The sequence below is a fragment of the Anoplopoma fimbria genome, chromosome 1, assembly GCF_027596085.1.
Source record: "Anoplopoma fimbria isolate UVic2021 breed Golden Eagle Sablefish chromosome 1, Afim_UVic_2022, whole genome shotgun sequence".
NCBI classification, from domain to species: Eukaryota; Metazoa; Chordata; class Actinopteri; order Perciformes; family Anoplopomatidae; genus Anoplopoma; species Anoplopoma fimbria.
In genome coordinates this window covers 16,683,658-16,707,125 of record NC_072449.1, presented here as the reverse complement: position 1 = coordinate 16,707,125, position 23,468 = coordinate 16,683,658, and the positions used below count along the sequence as shown (strand labels likewise).

The following is a 23,468-nucleotide window of genomic DNA, read 5'->3' as shown; positions in this document are numbered from 1 at the left end:
CTTTCTGCCTTAGATGCATGTATGCTGGCTGTAGTATATGTGCAACAATGTTCACACATTTGTGAAGAAGGAAGGAAGCAAGCAAGCAGGAAACCAGTGAACTGTCAGTTATTATTTTCATTGTAGATCACATTACCCCAGTGGCCGTTTATACACACACGTGATGTAAGAAGCAAGTAATAATTAGTTTCACTCTTCAGTTGATATTTTAGTTTAGACTGATCAATAATGTTTTCTTGGACAGAAACTGGATGACAAGGACAATAGATTTTTATGTAAGATTCATTTGTTTTTTTTCTAGGCTAAACAATTTCAATTTTCTCAATCTATTTAAAAATAAATAATAAATAAAACATTAGATTCTTTAGTTTGTCTAAAAATGTCACCATTAATATCAGCCATTACTAGGACATGGTTTTCACTGGGAAGGAATCATTAAAGAATATACTTTATGCTGTGAAAAAATACAATATACTCCTTAATTGTTATTTTGGATTAAAAATTATTATTCACTTCTTTCAGAACAACTAGCATGTGTAATCAAAGACTTCTATTTCCATCCACAAGTTACACAATACAAGAGTGAAACAACTCGTTCATGTTTACAGATGAAATTGCATGAGCAGGAAACTACTTACAGTTACTCTGTGATGCAGCCTCATGTTCTAACAAACTAGTGATGCTGACTGATCCGTAAGAGTATAATTCAGGTCTTTTGTCTGATTACACTGTATAAAAGAAGTAAAATAGCAAAATTTGATATAATAGTAAACCAGTCTGCCTATAGGATAGCAAGATACTGGTGTGTGTGTGTGTAGTCATTCCATTGAGATTTCATGTGGAGATAAGAAGTCTTTTGTTTAGGGTTTAATCTGACCAATCCTGAGCTCCCACCCATGTCCCTTCTCCCTCACTGCCTCCTCTGAATCCATCCTTCCTCCCTTACTTTGTTCCTCTCCTTTCCTTCAATTACATCCCCTCAACAAGTTCTTGCTCTGTAAGTAGCAGCTGAGTACTATACTTTAATCTTCTGTTGCTATGGTGAGCACCAGAAGTTTGTAGACACATTCGAACGGTTAAACCACGTAATTTAATTGGTCCTTATTAAATCCGACTATATATGATAAAACGGGAAAACAGCCAGGTATATAAAACCAAGTTGTGGTCTAAATTGCCATTATTACATTAAGTTTGTGAAGAACATTTACATCAAACTAATGAGGTATTTCATCATCATCACTTAAAAAAATGTAAACTATAAGATCTTTTATTTTTCCACTATTCACAATGTCCCTCAAAAAAACAAAACAGGGTTATAGATGCATTCGCATGGTTGACCCTCCAGGAATCTCTGTCATGCACACAAGAGCTGTCACTGTTAACATGAGATGGGCTGGCTGTCGGGAGTGATTAGTGGCTGGGAAGGGGTTAAAGGCATGTGTGTGCTTGTATGGTTTCTGTGTGTGTGTGTGTGTGTGTGTGTGCTGTATTGTGTCTGATAGACATTCTCCCACACTCTTGCCCTGTGGGACATAGGCAGGCAGATGGCTGTATTCAGGTCCACCACGGGTCAACATATGGCCCCGGGAGACAAAGTTTGTTTGTGTGTGTGAGACAGAGAACTTAACTCTTAAGCTAGTATGCATGGGTGAAGGAAGTTGAATAAGTAGGAACTGGGATAATAGTGGAGGCCTACATAAAACACTGTGGAAAAAAAAGTTGTGAGACAAAAGAAGTGATGGGACATTTTGAGAGGATGAAGGCAGGCGGCATTCTGGGAGATCATACAGGTTTTTAAACTAAAGCAGGTTGTTTTCGAATAAAACATACATTAAGATAAAATGTAAAAGAAAGATGTTGAAAAACTGGTCAGAATAAGTCATATATCAGGCTTCAGTAGTGAAACACTACATAACAATACACATGTTTTTAGTGCTAGCTAGCACATCAGACGCTAGCTAGCAATTGGCTTAGCTCCAACTATTTACTGATTAGCTAACTACCGTTAGCGCAAGATAAATCAGTCTAATGATTACTACACCAGTGCTAGTTAACGTAGACAACTGCTAGGTACTTCACTACTGAGAATAAACATGCTTCAATATTAAATAATTACAACTATCTAGCTCCAGCATACTATGAATACCTTCCTTCTGTTTGCATCCAAGTAGCATAAAATAATCTCTTATGGAGTAGCCTACCAACACTTCTACCTGCTCTACTCAGACATGTGGGTGTAGTGCAGTGGCATTTATTGATCAATTAACTACTTCATTTACAATGTTTAGGACCCCAATTTAGTATTTGGCACTACCAAATTGTCAGGGTTTCAACAATGACTTTAAATGGCATTTGGGGATTTCAGTTTGTCTCTGCCTACAAACTGAAGTGAGCTTTTAGGAAACCCAACCAGGATAAATGGTCTCTGTCAACTTCTCACACTACAATAGACTTCAGTCAGTGTATATGGACAGTGTTACTCATTTTTATCAAGTCATCAATTTGAGAGAATGAATGCAGGTTTTAGTTGCACCCCCAACACCTCCTTTCTTTCTTCTAGCCCCTGAACACACCCCTCCTCCTCCTCCTCCTCCTCCTCCTCCCACCCTTCATTCACCGCTCCTCTTTGTGAGTGTATTGGTGATCTTGTGATGCAGGGTAGAGCAGCACAGAACAGCTGTTGCTGAACTCTCACCATCACCCCTCAATTTCAGATGACCAGTCTCCGGTTTTCCTCAATTTATAATGTTTACATTTAAACAGGTACATGAAACTTTCCTCACCTTCTTCATCCTTCTCTTCTCCTACATTGCTTTCTCTCTGAGCCCCCCCCCCCCACACACACACACACATTCTCCCCAACTCTAATAAACTACTCTTTTCTACCTTTCAATTGCCTCCAGCCTCCTGTAGAGGCTCTTCATTCTCTCAATCTCACCCTCCACTCCTCCACCACTTTCTAAAGTTCTGCCCCCTCCCAGGCCTTTTCTTTAATCCCACTTTCTCTTTTTTTTTTTTACCCCCCTTCTCTCCAGAGAGGATTTGGGCAAAGTGTTTAATGGATTGCAACAAATTGTTAAAGAGCACGCTATAGTCAGGTGCTGCACATTTATGGAGACCCCTCACTTAGTTTTCCTGACTGTATTCTTCGTTCACAACAAAAAAAACACTCATCTTGCTGTCACCTCCGATGCACTATGCAGATCAGCAGGGCTAGAGTGGCCGTCGGCTTATAACCAGAGGTCTTATGCAACTTTACTTGCTCTCTTAAACTCATTCAAGAACTCTTGTCTTGAGGGCCAGCAGTAAGTAAGGACATAACCCAGTTAGAGTGGTAGACCAACGTTTTAGACAAAGGAGTTAAGAATATATTAAAGGGAATGTGGTATTGCACTTCCATGAAGTTGGGAGCCTTGCAAGAAAGACGTTTTTTTTTAAATATTGACCAGAACTGATGCAAATTCTGCTCTGATGTCGTTATTCATGATAATACTCATTATTTCATATACTCACTGAATTACTGAGGTTAAGGGTTCTCCTTGTATGGTGAAATACACACACCCTGTTGTGTCTAACGTGACTGTAAGTTGTCACAGCAGAAAGAGCCGATATGGAAAGCAGCATCAACACAGTAGTTTTTGAAAAGTCCATTGAAAAAATTAATTTACAAGTAAAGACCCTTTGTTGTGTAAAACTATCACACTGATGGCATTCGAATACTGGAACACGGTTATTAAAGCAGAGTAAATAATACAAGCAGCAGCAGAGTGAGCTACATAATAAATCAATGAGAGCAATAATGTCGACGTAAAGGGTTAATAAAGTGTAAGATATTGTTACAAATTCGATGATTGATTAGACAGATCCTGGATAAACTTATTCTAAACACTAACTCAAAATGAACATGGTTTTCTTAAAAACTTTTATACCGAACATTTCAGTAGTGCAGTACAATCACATACAGTAAAGCCGCTTAATACCAAGCTCATGATATGGATCAGCAACCTGAAAGAAATATTCTTAACTTAAGCAGGGATGATGGGAAATGGAACTCCTGTTAGTGCACACAGTTTAATGTGTTGTTATGCAGACAAGAGTAAAGCTACACATTCACATAAGAAGATTTTAACTAAGACGTTCTCTTCAATATGTATGTTGTTCTTTACAGTACCATTAAAAGTGTCAATGAGCCTTGAATACTTTTTTTAATTGATGCTAAAATAATATTTGATTATTTTCTTGATTTAAAAAAAACCAAACATGCAAAATAGAATATGCATAGGATTTGTAAACATATTGTGTTATCACAGATTAATTATAACAAAAACAAATGTTGAATAATTCGTGGAAGAAATTGTGAAGACCCTAAATAACTATATTGAATAATTTAAATGGTGGAGATTATTTTGTTGTACCAAACATTGTGTGAATAAATACACTAGAGGGGATTTCATAGCACTGTGCAACCATGTGTGTTCAACTACAGGTCCTTCTATCTCTCAGACAAACACTGAGAGTGCTACAGATCTGAGTCAACATGTTGGACCAGACATGGAGACACTTGACAGACCTTTCCACATGAGTAAAAACAACATACATGATAAGCATTACAGCTTTATGTGTCCCCCTAGTGGCACAAAGAGGCAACAGCATCTACCAGTCAGATGATTTTCTATTCTTGTTTAACAGGCCTTGTTTTTGGGGTGTTTGTGTCACAACATTATTTCGATTAAGAGACGACGTTAAGTTCAGAAAATTGAATAATGAAAACAAACAGCACATACATAAGCTGTTTTAGTATTTATATTTTTTTTATACAAAGCAAAGTAACATTAACAAATGTAACCCATAAATCCATGTGGAATAATATAAAATCAATACAACATGATTCAATCACATTTGCAGTTAACAGTTTGCTTGGAAAATCTCAATACTACATAAAACTCATACAAATGCTGTAAAAACATTTACATTTTGGTACAAAAAATAATATTCTGTAAATTCAGTTTGAGTGGTTCTCAGAAACTGTTATCGCATCTAATAATAGCACATAATTGAACTAAAAGTCCTGTAGGTATGACTTATTTTAGATTTGCATTCACCCTTAAATTAACTGAATTTTTTAAAGACCACCATCATACATGAAACAGCCAGCTCCTAAAGGCAATCTGCTATAAGGCAGAAGAAAGCACCAGGAACTGGGTACAGATTATGTGCATCTGCAGTGTTTAATAATAAATCTGATGTATCAGGTGTAATCATTTTCAAAGGCTCAGTAGCCATGATTTGGATGGCTGCTTAATTCTTTTTCATGTTCAATCATTATTTTAGTCAATCCTCTCAATTTGGGGAACTCAACATTGCAACCCTTTACATAGAACATTACTTTGTGATTTACTATACATTCACATTATTATATTGATATCATTGACAGTCAATAGTTCAGTGGTGACATTCAGGGCCAGGCTCCACTTCTTCAATGAAAACTAAAATCGAGAACACCAAGCATTGTTTCACTCTAATGGGAAAAAAACTATTAAAATGCAAAAGGAATAAAACAAATCTTGTTCTGTGTGAGTGAACGACAAGTTAAAGCTTAGCCCTGGCTAAGCTTTCTTCTCTGTCTCAGGTACCTGATTGTCAGCAGAACCTGGCTAGTCCTATTTGACCCAGATGTGGAAATTAGAGTGGTGTTTGACTCCCTCTGGGGTTGGACAGGAACTACTGTCTTCTCTTTTGGATTTACAGAACCCCACATGGCCCTGTTCATCAGCTCCAGGGTAGCACAGAAGATCAGATCACAACTTTTGGACCACCACTTGGAACTTACCTGTCAAGAAAAAAAATCAAGGAGAGGTGAATTTGTTTGTTTAAGAGACATTAAAAAAACTGGAGTCTGGGTACAGTCTGGGTATTATTGGTAGCAAATGAGCATGTTATGTCACCTCCCTCTTTCCCACAATAAAGAGAATCTTGATTGGTTTTCTGATAGTACTTACAGGACGGCATAACAGAAACCTCAGCTGTCACCACGCTGTCCATACCAAGGTTAGACAGAGCTCCTCTCACAATGCCACATGAAAAAGCAAGGTACTGTGGAAAATCAAACAAATACAAATAAACATTGGCTTTAATGAGATGAATTCTGATTTATTTGGCTGTATACCCCCCCCCCAAAAAAAAGGCTTAAGTGATTACTTCTAGTTAGCTCACAGGTGACAACGGTAGGGATGTAAGAGAATGGGAGGTTCTACTAACCTTAGGAGCCTGATCCAGGTACTGTTTTCCATTGGAGAGCTGAGTCAGCAGAGAAAACTTGTTGTCCTGCAGGACATACGTACCCTAAGGCAGAAAATACCTGCATGTTTAGTGACAGCACTAGTAACAAACAATGAATATGCTTCGGTTTACAATAATTTCTTAATTTACCAGCAAGGACTCCTATAATTCTGTGGGATTAAATTAATCTATCACTTTAATTGAGTAAACAAAATCACAAGAGAGAGATTGAAATTCCTGTTAGTGGAAAGACTGCTCTAAACTTGTATTTTTACCTGATGGTTTGTTCTGAGGTTGTCCACCTGCCTCCTGAACACCTTTGTCCAAAACTCTTTACAGACAAACTTCATTACATCCAACTCATCTTTGAAGCTGGGAGAGTCCCTGGTCAACCTAGAAGACAAAAGCAAACATCAATACAGACATATGTAACAGAAGTGAAGAGGATGCATGTCACAAAGCATTTAGCATTACACATACAGTACATGTGTGGCTTGTCCTACCTCTCAATGAGTCCCTGTCCTACCCTGAAGCCCATGCTTTCAAGGACAGAAACACAGACAGCTCTGTCCTGAAAAGTAAGAAATACAAGCTGTCAATTTGGACAAAAGCTATCTTATTTGTATTAGTGTGGTGTGTCAAATATGCCATAATTAAGTAGATGCTGTTTTGCAAGTTGATTACAGATCACAGTGTAAAGGTTACTCTCTATACGTGTCAGCTGATTGATCATTGCCTCTACTGAACACACCTTGTTGTCCATCTCTTCCTTATTGGACTGCTGCTCCTTGTAAATGTGTGACACGATCTCCATGTGGAGAAAGTCAAACAGAGACTCGTCTGCCATGTCTGCCGAACACACAACAATGATTATGCAGCTCATTATAACCATTTATTAAAAACACTTTCACCTGACCTCGTATGGAAAACCTTCACCGACGTTATTAACGTTAGCTTGATAGTTAGCAGCAGACAGCTAGCTTGTGTTGTTTGCTAGTATTGTCCAGGCCTAGCTTTTCATATATCGGTGTGAGAAATAAAGAGGACAAAGCAATGCGTCTTACGTTATATATGACATAGCTTGCAGTTATCAAAATGAATGAAACAGAGTGGACTGTTAAATCTACTGTACCTGTCAACGGGCTGTAGCTACACGAAGTAAACACAAGTCAGCTTCCTGGGTTGCACTCGATATACCTACCGGGGTAACGCTGCTCCTCGGGATTCACGCAGGCGGAGTTAGCAGGAGTTTTCCTCTGCCATAACGTGAAAAAAAGCACCCGGTCGCGGCGGAATACATGCTCTAGTACATGAACTAGTATGAATAATACATCCAGTAATAAAACATATCGCTCTCTTATGGAGGGCGCCAATACAGCTGGTATCATAGAGACTGTCTGAAACCATATTGGAAGGTTAGGTTTAATTTCGGTGTACGCCGATTTAATTACAAACGAACTCCTGATCATATTGCGCAGGCGTTCCAATCACGTTCTGACACGTCACGACATCACGTGCTGTCATAAGTCGCATCTGATTGGTTCTTTAGAAAAAAAGCCACTTCCTAAACTGCTCATGTGATTTGTATTTTTAAAATCCACAGAGAAGGTTTGACATCTTTTGAGTTTTAGAATCTATATTTTAACATCTAGCTTACATTAAATTACTACTACTACTACTACATCACGTATCTTATTATTAATGTTATTATTATGAGCTACATTTGCAATCTGTAGTTTGTTTCAATGTAACTCAAGGTAAAGAAGTTTCGTGTTGTGTTTGTGTGTGTAGTCATGTCCAGCGGGTACCAGATAGTGGTGCAGGGTGAGGCCTCTGAGACGGACTCTGATGATGAAGTCTACATCACCTCCATGTCTGCTCCCCAAATTGCCACAGTCGGAGCAAAGGTTGTCTTGCAGTCATGTCTATGTGTGTTAAAGCGCGACAGAGATGCATGTGTGTGTTTATAGAGCATTACCACAGTTTTCACCCCTTCTGTAACTAATCTATCCAATCTGCTGTGATGTCTTGGATGCTGTCAGGTTCCCGGTGAGGCATCTGAAACAGACAGTGAGGGTGATGAGGGTGATGAGGAGCAGGTCGACCGAGCCTCCTCCATGAGCCAGGAGAGCGCCCAGGTACTGAGGAGAGACCTGCCTCCTCTTATTGTAGTCAGAGACCATCCTGATATACAGTCGATAGTGGAAGACAGGCCAAGTCCCACACACAGACCACAAGGTGAGGAATGCAACATAGCAGTGTCATTATTAGAATAATGCATATGCCAATGGTCATCCTTAAAGTGTGACAGAGTAATCTCAACACAGGGACACATTTTCTGTCTTCTCATGATCCATGTCAGTGAGTGGATCACCTTGCTGTATGAATGGATGTAGGCTATGTAGGAAAAACTGATGCATTTGTGGCAGATGTGGTGGAAAGCTTTGAAAAAGATAGTAAGTGGACCCTTGAGGTTAGAGTGACAAAGGTAAAAAAATGAACCTACATAGTCAAGCTTCACTCATCATCCTAAAATTCAGAATCAGCTTTATTGGAATTTGACTCCGGTTACTTACGCTCACTAATACACAGAAACAGACAAATAAACAAACAAAAAAAAAAGGATTTCCAAGAAGAATAAAGGATAAACATTAACTATTTTGTACACAGAAATAGAAAAAATGCAAAAGTGTATATATATATATGAACATAAAAACACAAAAAAAACAACGACATTAAACAAATTTAGAAAGTAATCAAAAATCTGGTTAGCCCCTCTTAAGATCATATATTGTGAAATGGTAATTGTAGTAGCAATGATAAATTATACTTTTTGATCAGTGTATTTCAGTGGTTAGCATTTCATTTAGATCAATATTTAGTCGTGAATGACATTGATCAAATGTGTAAGTGAACAAGGAAATTGAAAGTGAAAGTTCTCAGTTATTTCAAAATGGAATTTTGTTTTCCCAGGTGAAACGCTTTTACAACAGAAGCTGCAGGAATCTAACAGCCGGCTGTATTTTGACGTGGGACAGATGGTACGGCAGGTTTATGGCAGTGCCAGTAGAGAGGTATGTAGACGTGTTGGATGCTACTTATACTACATCAGAGATTCTATGATACGCATCTTGTAATAGCTAATTGGCTGTGGTTGGTAATGCCTTCATTAATCAGTTGTTTTTTCTGATTGTTTTTGTGAAAGGTTCACAGTGCAACAGCTCAGCTTAATACTTCGCAGAGCGCCATCATCAATGCGTCCCACAGCATCAGATTAATCCTGGATGACCTGAAGGCTGTGTCCGAAAAGATTGACATCATCACCAGCTGTCAAATACTGCCCGATATTAACATTAATAATCCAAATAATCATACTACTGCTGTACCTTAAAGAATACATTTATCTACAATATTCTTTTTTTTAACAGTCACACTTGATATTTATTTGTCCGTCAGGACTATCTGTCCTTTGGGGATATTTCTGTAAAGAGATGATGTTCTGTCTTCCTATGTTTTACAGCTGTCTTTCAGACTAACACTTTGATTAACATTTAACAAAGGATTTTATTCACAATATTGTTTTTTTTCTAGTGGATCTTTATGAATCTTAATATATGTGATAGGCCAATGAGGCAGATTTGCTCTCATACGATAATAATTTGTTTCCCTTGTGTGTCAAAATTGTAACATAAATTGAACTAATATAAATATTTTTAGTTGGAAACTTCAATGCTGTTAAATGTGTCGTTTGGTCTCAAAAAACACAATGTGTCAACAAGCAACAGCCCAAAGCTGCTGCTGATGGTTCATGGACGTGGCATTGTATGAAAAGAAAAGGTTCAAATGATTGAAACAATTCTGAAGAATTGTCTCGCCTTCAATTTATAAATATAATTTATTTTCAATAACATTACCATTTAACAAGAAAAAGAGAAAAGAACACATACAAACTATTCATACATATTGAGACACAATATACAAAAATAACAACGACACATACAGTTTGCCCAGGGGTTGGCCAAAATCTCACTTCATTGAATAGGACTGTAGCATTGAGGTAACCCTATACACAGTTACAAACACAACTACAAAGGTTAGTTCTATTGGACTGAATGCCAATAAATTATCCTCTACACCAAGAATATATGATAATGCTGCTGATATGTCAGGCCTGTCATTTATATCTAAAACAATCTCCTGTGTTTAAAACATCCTGTCCAATCCCTCTGGTTGTCCTTCCATCCATCAGCACCTCTCCGACCCATCAGTCAACAGCCTCACCATAAATCCATACAGTTTGTGTGTCAGCATGTCAGATAGATGTGAAGATATACACTAACACCACTACCAGCAGGTTGAGAACTGCTCCCACAATACCAGTGATGCCAAGCATGTTCTCCATGTCCAGCTTCCATCTGGCTGATTCAGGAGGCTCGCTGACAGCCTCGGCCACCTGAAAGAGACGTGCAATGTTTGTACAATGTTCATGTAACTCAAGGCAGGAATTATTAGATTCACTGTTAGTGTCTTGACATATTTTAGCCACCTGATGGTGCCATTGATACAGACATGACAACTCTAACGAAACACAACACAAAACTTTCCTGTTGTCTTCTTAAATCCATTATCTGCTATCTAATTATGTGTAATATATTTATTATGTCTTACGCAATAGTGGAGGAAGTACTCAGATCTTTTATTAAGGTAAGAGTAGTAAAACCGCAGCAGAAATACTCTGTTACAAGTAAAAGCCATCCAATCAAAATTATACATAGGTACAAATGCAAAAGTATATCATTGAAATGCACTTAAAGTACCAACATTAAAAGTATCTCTTCACTTTTCATTATGATGAATTGTTAATTTCGGAAAAATATTGCCAGATTATAATTATTAATGCATCAACTTGATGTTGCAGCTGGTAGAGGTGCAGCTCAATATATACTACTGCTAGCCTGTGAATTAAACACAGGGGATTATCTAATTTTAACCAATAATGTTACTTTATAAATGTTTGTTAATTATATTTTCTCCCATTAATCTGAGTCTGCAAAGTAACTCAAGATACCAAACAAATGTAGTGGATTAAAAAGCACAGTATTTGGCTCTGGATTGTAGTTAAAGTATTGTAGAGGCAGAAAATGGAACTACTCATGGTATGTACAAGTGCCTCAAAAGTATATTTAAGTACAGTACTTGAGAAAATGTACTTAATAAAAAAACTGTATATAGACAGTCATATTTAATTAATTTATAGACACATGATGGTGAAAGATAGTCTGTTCAATTATATTGCCTTCTCTGTCTGATATATAGTTACATTATAGTGATGAAAAGTGTTCCATGTATTTTGATAGGAAGTGATGATGATGATGAGCTTAAGTAGTTTTCTTCACCCTTTAAATTTACCTCTCTGCTATATCTCTTTCTCCTGTCATTCCTCAGATCCGTTGGCTCCATTTCTCAGCCTTCAAATTCACGCAGACCGCAATAAAACAAATTTCAACCTTAATCCTGTTCAATCTCAAAACAAATAGATCCAAACACTCGAAGAGACTATCACTGGCCGGAGCTCTCTGAATTAAAGTATTTCTTACCCTCTTCTCCCAGGACTTCAGAGACCCACAGGTCTGTAATAAATGAGAGAATAAAGGGAAGCTGTTTTGTTTGCTGTCCAGCTAATGGAACAGACTGTAACACAAGGCCAAGAAGCTGTTGGCTACAGGGCCATTTATTCTGCCTCTGTGTGTGTGCGTGTGTGTGTGTGTGTGTGTGTGTGTGTGTGTGTGTGTGTGTGTGTGTGTGTGTGTGTGTGTGTGTGTGTGTGTGTGTGTGTGTGTGTGTGTTGGCATGTTTTCATGACTTGTGAGGACATAAATCTGTTTACACCGTCATATTGTCATAGTCTTGGTTTTAGGTTAGGTTAAAGTTTGGGTTGAGAGAGATAGGTTTAGGCTAGGGTTAGGGTTAAGGTAAGTCTCCAGGAAATGAATGAATGTAAGCCAATGTAATGTCCCCAAAATGAAAACATGACTGTGTGTTCAGTGTGTAACTAAGGGAGTGAAGAGGCCTTAGCATTTTATTATTATTGCTTTAAGTGTGATGGATGATATTTGCCACTTGGTCTCTGAAGGTGTGTGTGTGTGTGTGTTGAGACTTTGAAAGCTATGTATGAAAAGCTATGTATGAAGATAAATAAGCTCCCAGTAGAGACATTTGTTCTTTAAACTACCAGCCACTGGCATGTCGAACTAATCCACTGTCCTGGAGGGAATTTCCCTTTACATCATTGTTCATCGTTAAAGCTAAACTGACACACACGCACAGTGCAGCGCTGATTCACTACATCTTACTTAAAGTAGAGTGTTTGCCAATTGAGAATTACAGGCAAATTAGAGGGGCAGAGGTCAGGGGTTTGTTTGGGTCGTGTTGAAACTCCCTCAGGCTATTCTTTTTATCGATTACCACAAGTTGACGAGTTGATGAATGGACTAATTGACTTAATTAGCCTGTAAAATATTTAGAAAAACATCAGCTTTAGGTTCAGGAAAAGAACAACTATTTATTAAGAACTGCTAGAGATAATGTCTGTTGGCTGCATCAATAAATTGAAAAAAGGAATGTGTAAGCATTTAAGTCTCACTCTTGGTCAACATTTGGAAGTATACAAGTTGGATTAATACATTTTTCTAAATGATCAGTAAAATTCATCCCAATAAATTGTGAAAGAACAAGACCCCAAATAAGAAAATTTCACTCAGTTGCCTGTTTAGTGGGTCCACCAGCTAAAGCTAATTCAGTCTAATACACGCAACAGTCCTGCAATACATGATACCTTCATGAGTGTTATATGTGTTTATATGTGTTTATTTTCAGTTTGTGTTTAACTATTTAGAGAGGTGTTGATTGAACTGTATGATCATTTTGGAGTTTGTAGTGTTGTTGATATGTAATGTGTTATACTGACCTGTGTTTGTATTCTTTTGTACTTCATTAATATGAATGAGTGTAGAGACTACTATAATGTCTCTTGTCCATCAGCTTGTCCTCACTCTTTCTGTATTGTTCTAAAATGCTAAAAACAATTGAATAACTATATAAATGATAGCTGTATAATTGCTCAGGTATCACCCTGGTCTCACTGGAACAGAGGTATCAGACCAAAGAAGGAGTGAAAGAAGTGATCAATCAATCGATCAGGAACTCTCCTGAGATGCAGATAATAATGAAACCCTGGGGACGTTTGGATCTGCAATCTTCATTTGAGGAAGCAGCTAAAAAACAATTTCTCGCATCTTCAAATATCAATTATGTCTTTCCAGTGTGTGTGTGTGTGTGTGTGTGTGTGTGTGTGTGTGTGTGTGTGTGTGTGTGTGTCACTCAGTCCCAGCTGTCCTGACTGAGCTCCAGGTTTTGAGGGCTGCATGAGTGATAAGTTATTTGGAATGATTGCAAACACAACAGCGTTAGGACTGAAACATAACATCAACATCATGTTATCAATGACAAAGAAAACATCACCATACAAATGATGGTGATGATGAAGATCCACATATCCTTCCTCCCACTGTTGATTATATAGCAATTATGCTAAGATAACTTAATAAACAACATGTTGTCACAGTTATCCACTGGAAAATATCGATTTTCAAATAGCAATATGAGCATATCAAGTTTTTTTCTTCTTACAAATGCATAAGTGATATAATTTCGGAATGTGTGTAGCACATCACTGTTGATTACTAATGCACATATACATATCAATTAGCATTCAACATTCAACAACAGTACTCTAACTCTGAGTCTTTATGTCCTTCTTGAAAAGTACATTCAAGACTTTTTCTTTTTTATTCAATAATCAGTCAACAATACTTTAAGAGCAATTTCCTGATTTCTCCAAGTGGGAAAGTGATTCAGTCTGAAATTGAAATTGAAATGACTTAGATCTGTCCAGACACACTGTAGCTTGTACATTAAACTCAGACCAGGATGCACATGACGGAGGTTAGAAACAATAAACATGAGCTAAAAACTATGTGACTCTGTGGGTATTCTACCTCCGAGGCTGGTGAACTTCTTAGGGACTTGTTACACTCAACAGGCAAATAGGACATTATATTACTGTTTACATAAAACATCTTTCCTTGTTCCAGTGACAGTAGCTTGAGGCTCAGAGCCAGAGATGGGACTCATGCTTGAGCTGGCAAACTAACTAAAGACTAAAATAGGAACACGGCAAACAAAGGACCAGGGCGCCGTGGAGAGATCATGAGTGTTTGCGGAACAGAGAGTGCAGAGGGTAAGAGAGAACAGGAAGAGAGGACAGAGACACTAGATTATTAAATCATACTAGATTATACATGTGAGCTGTAGTCAGTTCTATGCTGGCTGACCATGGTGTGTATGAGCCTTCTATAACTGCATTTGTGTTTGTGTGTGCACAGAGGGCAGCCACCCACATTAGCCAGGTCAGTGGCTATCTCATGGGCTGCCTGAGGACACACTGTTAGTTTATTTGGCTGGCTGAGCATGGCTGCAAACAATGGCACAGGTCTACCGAAGCAGCTATACTACTTTAAAGAAGCTCTGCTCTGTGGGTGATGCCCTTGTTCTCATGCTGATGGTGCATTCAAGATAACATGGAATTAGGATGCATCCCACTGACATGCCGAAAGAATAAACAAGAGACAGAAAACCCTCAGAGGAGCTAAAGGGGAAAAACAGCACCAAGCACTCAAGTTGAATCAGGGTGATAAACAGTGAAAAAGTGAATACACAACTGGACACAACTGAATTTGGAGGAGTTCAACTTGATAATTGTGTCATCTTAAAGGACTTACTTTCATGCTACCAAATTGAATTCAAGAAAAGAGTCATTGGGGCGGAAAGATACAATCCCAAGTGATACAAGTAAGAAAATTAATTCAACCCTAACCCTAATTCATCTAAAACACTTCTCTTGTTTGGCAGGTTTATAGTTAACTACAAAATATTCATAGAAGGAAAAATATGCAGATCAAAACAGGCACGAGAGATAAAAATGTCACACATGTTTGACTTCTATCCTGCATTCAAAGGTGATTTGGGAAAGTGTTGCAGTTTTTCCCGATCTTTTAGCTCAATTTTCTATCAACAGACGTCCAAAATATTGTCAAATCAAAGCAGAAGACCATTGAGCTATTGATTGTAATACAAACAGTTGAAGTTTTTGCCAAACCTGATTTTTATAGGATTTAGATTTAGCCATTTATATCAAAGATCAATGACACTCTTTGAAAGTGGTGTTTTCATTTTTATTGGCATTACTATAACTATAGATTATAAACATTACATGAAAGTCCGCCATATCTCACAGCATTTGTTCACAGGATCGTAACAAACTGTTTCTTTATAGGCGTCATCAGAAATTGACATTATGTTCTTCTGTGGGGTCTTTCTGTGCATCTTCCATTTCAAATATAGAGTTTGATTGGCTTGATTAGTAGCGTAGAAACCACTGTCCTGGAATGTTATTCAGTAAATCAGCATGTCACACAAAACTTTGGTTAAAGGAAATTGTTCATGCTTTCTTACACCTGGTAGTTGCCTAAATCACTAGTCCTGCCTGTTCATGTAATAAATTGCATTCAAAGGTAAAGGGAAATGTGAAATTTTTCATGCATGCCAGGACCTTTTGTTAACATGTTGCTACAGCTAATGCAGAAAGTACTGAAACACTGGAATCTGTTTGTTATTCTTCAGCTTTGTTGTTCTGAAATAACATTAAAGTATCTAAGGGATCCTCTTGTCTACCTTATTTTCTCTTGTCTATACTCTCAGTCTGTGTCCAGTATGCCCTCTCAGGTTAAAAAACAATTCAGCTCATGCATCATGCAAAAACATGATAATCCGTCTTTGGCTGAACACAACACAGTCACTTCAGAGAATGAGCATTTGCCTGTCTCTGAACATTGCTTTCTTGTTTTCAGGGTTTTGTGTTAACAACTTGTGCCTCGGGCAGCGGTTAGGAGTCTCAGGTGCACTTTGATGCACCTGTTTTTCCTCCGGCACTGAAGACTATTTCCATAGCATACTGTGTGTGCAGATGTTAGCCTATTTACCTCAAACAGGCATCAAATAAATCATAAACAATGCAAACAGTTATGCATTTCAATGCAGGAGTGAGACATTTGTATTGTCCATGTTGTGTGTGTACTTGAGGAGTTGGCTGAATGTCTACTGGGACAGCAGATGGTCAGAACTTGCCCTCTAGGCGCCTCCTCACATTGGCCTGCTTGACAGAGAGTTTGTCAAATGAAAACTGGTTTCAACCAAACTCTTGAATTGCATATATAACATTTATCCCAATTCCTTTGCAAATGTTATTTTAAAAGGCTCAATATACAATATATAACCATTGGTTGGATATGATGGGATAGTAATAAATATTTTATATTAGCACAAAATAAATATATTTCAGTTGTCTCAGGTTAAAATCTTTATGGAGAGTTTTAACATTGGCCCTTGAAAACACACTTTGATAAAATTGGTTGCGCTTGTAAGTGTTCATTTTTGGAATTCACAATATAATTATAAATGTTGGTATTTACAAAATAAATGCTCATAGGATTCTCATATTTGTTTAAGCCATATTGCATTAGTTAATGATAATATGTTATTTATTAACCATTAATAAAGACATTACAAACAACTCATACATAATTTATGAAAATGTCCCTTGGCCAGCAAAGGCAACCCAGAAGTTGTCCTTATTAATGGCTTCAAACTTATCTATAAAGCATTAGAGAATAATTCATCAATCATTAATAAAGCCATTAGTTACAGTCTATAACCTGTTATAAGGAGGCCTTTTATTAGAAGTGGAATGTTAAAACCTTTGCTAGTATCTGAGAGAACCTGAGTTAAACAGTTGAGTATGCTTATTCATTTTGTTTGTTTGCCGACATCAAGTGACCTTTTTTTTAGGCAGCACAAAGTGAGCTGAAAATATCTCCAGTGCTTGTAGGTATTTCAAAGTCTATTCAAATGTGTTTCTGCACAGCTGTGGCTTCAACTGTCACAGTCTGACAGTAGATGTCTGGCAAACCCAACGTGGCTCACACTGTGCTTTTGTGCATTCTTAAAATGTATTTAGCTCAACAAAATCCACTGTACAGTTATTAGATGTGACAGGGAGTAAATGTGCAAGTCACATCGATCTCAGCGTGCTAACGGTTGAATCTCCTGATGTGTGCTGAAGGATGGTGTAAAATTAAACTCATGAAGAGGGATGCAAGTAGCAAGAGTGTGTATGGGGACTTGTCTCTATCTTTGTGAGGACCAGTTTGAGCATTAGACATAGTGAGAATGTTTTGGGGATATTTAGGCTGATTCACACTTCTTCAGCTCACTTAAAGGTGATGTAGGCAGTATATTTTTGTCATTGGGGAATGATTCCATAATAACTTTTTAGAATTTTGTAATTGAAGTGGTACCCCTGGTAAAGCAGCCTTCTGGAAAAGACCAAAGCAAAACCCCCCCCCCCCCCCAGAATTTTAAAATCCTCCTGCAGCTCTCCCCTCTCTGTCATAAGCAAGGCCAAATCCACATGCTTCATACACTTACCTCTATGAGTACTAGTCATTATTTTTTCAAGTATCTTTCTGTTTTCATTGCAAACTTCTGGGCCTGTAAAGCCCGTTGAGATGACAATCTGTTATTGGAGGCTCTAGCAAGCTACACTATCGGTGAAGCGATTCAGCGATGGAGAGAAAATGTTGCTAACCACGGCCGTCAGGGCTGCACCACAGTCATCCACATAAAAACTATGTTAGGTTTGGGAAACGATCACAGTTTGGTTAAAACAAGTATGTTTTTGACAACCTGGAAAGGAGAATGGGCTGGTAACCGAGCTCCCTATAGTACATAATGGGAAACCTGAAAAGGATGCTCTACTGTTATTAGAATAATATGCCATGGTTGTCTTTGGGAACTTGTCAATGGGAAAATAGCATGCAGCTACGGAGAGAACGTGTTTTTGAGTATTGGCATGTTGCTGCAAACGCTAGAATATCCTACAATATATTCTGCCATTAAATCAGGCTCTTACCAAAGGGACGTGCTCTTACATCTGCATTTGACCCTGAAATGACCTGTGATTGGCAAAAGTATCACATCACAGACTACATTTTCTAATGCTCAAAACTATATCCAAGAGGAGGTGCAGTAGTCTAGTTTTCTCTCAGACCACTTGAACTGCAATATGCTGAAAGCTTTTTATGTAATGTTTGTGCAAGTGAGAGATGAGAAAGAGAGAGTCCTAAGGCAGGTAGTTATTCCTGCAGGGAAATTGCGTTCACTTGTTCACCCAGCATTCTGTTGATATGATCTAGAAATACTTATCCATACTTTTCTACACTTTATAAAAATAGACTGTGGCCACCAGAACCGAATACCATATTTGATGAGTTTCATAACAAACATCCTCTAATGTAGCGATTGTGCCTTTTGCTTGCAAACCTGTCCAAACATAACACTTGAATATAAACTGATGCTTATACTTAGAATATACTGGAATCCTATATGCAATGATTATCAAAATCTCAATACTAAATTGTTAGGTGAGCAGTTTTTTTCGTTCTTTATAGAGAACCAAACAAGTTCCTCCTCCTTTTGTCTTTGCCCCAAGAACATCTGACTGATGATGCATGAAATTAAGTCTGTGTCTGTGTATATATAAAAGTATTGTGCTATGTGAAATAACAGCAGAGCTTGATGTGGGTCCTCTCAATACTATGTCTTCTCTGGCGTTAGCTTGTTGGTGGAGAAGAGAATGACGAGGATGAGGTGTAGATTCAGGCCAGTCCTCTCTGCACGCGTGTCAGCTGCATTTAGGTTTGATCCTCCATTAGAGGCACTGTGCTTAGGCCTAAAATCATATCCATTGTGACATGCAGCTCGAGTGGAAATGTTGTAACCCAACCCTGAGTTTTTTGTGCTGTTATGAGTTTCAAGACAGACGGTCGGGCCTCGTACAGAGGTTTGACGTCCTCTTTTTTTAGACAATCCACAGTGGTTCAACGTGATTCTCTTGTTGCTGTTGCATTCCTTTTTGTTGCACTGCAGCAGGCCGCTGTCTTGATTTTTTTTGCGACTTTGTGTCAGTCCCACGCTTTGCCCTCTTCGGCAGTGCTCCTCGCCTGGCTTACAGATCCAATCACAGAAACATGACACGAGAAAAAAGACCATTATCCCGTGGTACCGACCTTTCACATAGGGATCTTTGATGGAGTGATGAGCTGCTGCACAGACGGAAACATCAACACCAACCAGTTCCATGTCTCTGTGTTTTCAACATTAGTAAGCATGTAGAACAAACAGATTTACTGCAAGAAATGGCAGTCTTCACATCAGGTATTTTGGTGAAAGTGTGATAAAGATTATAGTAATATAAGCATAAGTAAACATCTCATCATGCACATATGTGAAAGAGTACTGAATCTACGAAAACACCAACTGTAGGACACATTTATACAAAAAAGGTAAATTACTAAATTGTATTTGTACTATAAATTCTATCTAATATTATTCAGCTACTTATATTATTAGTATCACTATATTATGAGGCACAGAAACCTGCTTAGAATATCATATAATTCCCAAATTGGCCGTAAACCAGGGTGTGCTTATAGTTACAATATATACGAGTGTGGTTGGACAAAACCCTCTAAGGTACAGACGCTGTTAGCAGTGGCAAGATTATCTCATAGCTGATACTGTGTTCAGGCACATATATCAGATGGCGGTGTATATATAGACGAAGACAAGCAGGAGGAGGTTGAGAACGATGCCGATGACTCCCAGCACAGCCAGGAACCGCTCCTCTGGTGTGCTCAGGTGTGGACACATTAGGTCCATTTAAATCTCTTTCCCTCTACTAACCACAGAAACTAGTATTTAGCAATGGGTGTGAGTGATTACCTGTGTATTTGTTTAAATGTCCTATTCATGTAGATTTAAGTGTGCTGATAAGTAGATATGCCTATATGTTCCTCTGTAGTTAATTCACTTGGCAAATTTGGTCCCTTTTAATAGTTTTTAGCAGCATACCACCTCTCTCACTATCTACTCATTTGGTCAAACCTTCAAGATAGATTTAACTGGCAGTGATAATATATAAAATCTCGCAAAGGAGCTTGATTGTTGAAAGACACACTTTTAGAAGTTCTGCGACAAGATGCTAAACAGTCAAATATATCTGTTAGCAGTCTTTTGACATGAGGATGTGTGACATTTTTTTGACAAATGGGAAGATGCAGTTTAGAAACAGGAGGGAAGTGCAGATGATTCCGCCTACAGCTCCTTCAATCTGTGATTGACGGCAGTTTTTTAGCAAACAGAGCAAAGCTGTCTGGAATATATAAATATGGCTACTATCCAGCTGAAGACACTGTCGATGAAGCTTGCATCTTACTGCTCACTCTGAATAAGCAAACTCTCTTTAGGTGTATAAATACTTAAAGAGGAAAGTGGCAGTGAGGACAAAAGTTGGGGACGGCGCCAACGTCCCTTGTTCAAGTTTTCGCAGAAAACCCTTAGGTGACGGAGGTGTAGATGTAGACAAATATGACCACTAAAAGATTGAGGATGGTTCCGATGATGCCCAGCACGGCTAAAATTCGCTCCTCGCGGTCGTTTGTGTAGTCTTCCTCTCTCGCGTGAGCGCTGCAGACATATCGGCCGCCGGGGACCATGGTTACCATCACAGAACCCCACCCCCACAGGGCGCGACGCCTGTGGAGACAGTGATGAGGTGATGAGGGCAGGAGGAGAATGGGAGGACCAAGATGAAGGTAGAGAGAGGAGAAGGGCAAATGGAAATAAGGGCCAGAAGAGAAAGAAACTGGTTATTTATTTCTAACACAGAGTAGCTGAACATTTTTGTTCTCTTAGGCAAACACATACATATACACACACAAACAAACACACACACACACACACACACACACACACACACACACACACACACACACACACACACACACACACACACACACACACACACACCCTGCATGCATTTAGGCATTGAAACTTTAAATTTTAAAAGTCAGTAGAGAATTAAATTAGGCTGACCCATAGTGTGTCTTCCATTTTTCCCATTCTTCCAAATTTTTACTAACCTCTTTTTCACCTTTCTTTGCATACATTTTTCTTTCTTTGTTATATTTTTCACTTCTCCTACTGCTCCTTTTCTCACCTCTCCCCTCCTCTCACTACCTGTTCATCTTTTTCCCCTCAACTTTTCTCACCTCTTTCCCATTCACATCAACTGCAAGACAACTCCAACTTCATAAGACAACATCCCACATAGTGCCAACACCTGTAGTGTTATCAAGGAACTGCTCATGTTTTGTGCAGGCCTTCTTCACATTCATCTTCCTTCACTCACTTCCTCTCCTCCTCAGTTATTTATTTTACTCTCCCTCCTTTTCGTAATGATTAGATCGCAGATAAAATTCCATTTTTGATCAATAAGTACATGAGCATCAAAACACTTAAACTGGTTTTAAAATTCCTTTTAGTCCTTGGTCCCCCTTTTCTCCTCACTAAGCATTAGTGTTCATGTGGGATCAATGGTGTCCGTTAAAAATGAATGAGGTTGGATGATGATGAGGGAATCTGCAGTCCTCTGAGACAGTTTGGGAGCACGGCGAGAAAGAGTGGTTAGGATGAGGACAGTGTGTGTATTTATATCTATGTGTGCTAAAATGAGAATGACTCCTGAGCTTTAAATAGGATGTGATATTTTCACTATACTAATTTAGTCAATGATTCAGATCCTTTCATTGATACACAGACAAATATATATAATTGAAATGCAATGTTTTATGATGTATTGTTATGGACAACCTCAACTTCTCCCTGGATAACTCTTTGTCATGCACATACTGCAAATGTAAAAAAAATGAATTCTTAAGTGTCTACCACCTCTTCTTTTATATTTTCCTTACTCTGCTCTCCACTTGTTGTTTTATCTTTTCATTTTGTTGGTGCGCTGGGCAAACATCCAGCAGCTGCTCTGGCAGCCCAGGGGTGTGTGTGTGTGTGTGTGTGTGTGTGTGTGTGTGTGTGTGTGTGTGTGTGTGTGTGTGTGTGTGTGTGTGTGTGTGTGTGTGTGTGTGTGTGTGTGTGTGTGTGTGTGTGTGTGTGTGTGTGTGTGTGTGTATGTAGTAAGGACAGGGACATGGCACTATCTTTTGATGCAGCTTAGCCATTCAACAGTGTAACATGATTATTTCCAACCCAATTAGAGGGAATGCATGGCACACCTCAAAACTCAGGGCCGAGAAAAAGGAAGATTCTTTTTTTTAAGATGACAACATTGGGGGAAAAAGATAAGCCAAGAGTAAAGGAGATATATAGAAAAAAGAATACATGTGAACATCCGGACATTTTCCCCTTTTTTCATCAGTCCAAGTGTTGACTATAACAAATGGTGTTACAGTATTAACGATTGGTACACTGCAATAAAATGTTGGTTAACAGCTAGCCACTTGTTAGAGTGTTTTTGTGTTACTGTAAATTGACAGAAAGCTTGATGCAGTCCAGAAAATAAGCTGGCACCAAATGCTGTATGTGCGATGCAGCAGGAAACATTTCTGTATTTCTCAGATGTCAGAGTAGGTTTTATTTTTGAGGTGTACCATGTCCATTTTAAATTTGGTGTCTTTAAGTTTTCATACATTTTGTATTGATTGATATATACATTGTGGTTGTGTATGCATACATTGGCTTGAAAAAGAGAGAGAGCAAGCCAGTGCTAGGCTTTCAGCCCCTACTACATATAAAGAACAAGCATGGTTTATCACACATACATAAACTACACATTTACACATGCACAAAATTATGCCACACAACTGCAGCATGCTACAATCTAATCACAAACTCCCACATTAGGCTATGCTACTCCCAATATACAGTTATCTTTCCTTCCCTCCTTCCCTCCCTTCAAGAACACACATCCTAATGAACTGCAGCAGGTCAAGCATTTAGTCCTTTAAATTATTAATATTTAAACACATCCATTCTATTTCAGCCATTCCAACCTCCACTAATCAACCGCATTAGTCTCAAAAGAGCAGGAGGAATTTAATGTGATTGTCTTGAGATACTATAAGTCTTTTGACCCTTATCAATTATCCCTTCAGTAT

The 23,468-nt window shown here is 38.4% G+C and overlaps 2 protein-coding genes across 3 annotated transcripts; one reads left to right on the top strand and one right to left on the bottom strand.

The window, feature by feature from the left end:
• Nucleotides 1-4,372: 4,372 nt before the first annotated feature.
• trappc6bl (trafficking protein particle complex subunit 6B, like) lies at nucleotides 4,373-7,495 on the bottom strand. 2 transcript variants are annotated; one of them, XM_054599995.1, is made up of 7 exons: nucleotides 7,412-7,495; nucleotides 7,031-7,128; nucleotides 6,783-6,850; nucleotides 6,555-6,672; nucleotides 6,259-6,342; nucleotides 6,000-6,093; nucleotides 4,373-5,830 (listed from the first exon to the last, which is right to left on the bottom strand). In XM_054599995.1, the coding sequence occupies exons 2-7, from the start codon at nucleotides 7,124-7,126 to the stop codon at nucleotides 5,799-5,801; spliced, it is 492 nt and encodes a 163-aa protein (XP_054455970.1). In that variant the 5' UTR covers nucleotides 7,127-7,128; nucleotides 7,412-7,495; the 3' UTR covers nucleotides 4,373-5,798. The 2 variants fall into 2 exon arrangements, with proteins under 2 accessions (XP_054455970.1, XP_054455978.1); XM_054600003.1 differs by lacking the exon at nucleotides 7,412-7,495 and adding an exon at nucleotides 7,344-7,365.
• Nucleotides 7,496-7,865: 370 nt separating this feature from the next.
• bloc1s3 (biogenesis of lysosomal organelles complex-1, subunit 3) lies at nucleotides 7,866-9,991 on the top strand. The gene is made up of 5 exons (XM_054603591.1): nucleotides 7,866-7,887; nucleotides 8,071-8,186; nucleotides 8,322-8,517; nucleotides 9,253-9,353; nucleotides 9,485-9,991. Exons 2-5 carry the CDS (start codon nucleotides 8,073-8,075, stop codon nucleotides 9,668-9,670), a joined length of 597 nt encoding a protein of 198 aa, XP_054459566.1. The 5' UTR covers nucleotides 7,866-7,887; nucleotides 8,071-8,072; the 3' UTR covers nucleotides 9,671-9,991.
• Nucleotides 9,992-23,468: the final 13,477 nt, after the last annotated feature.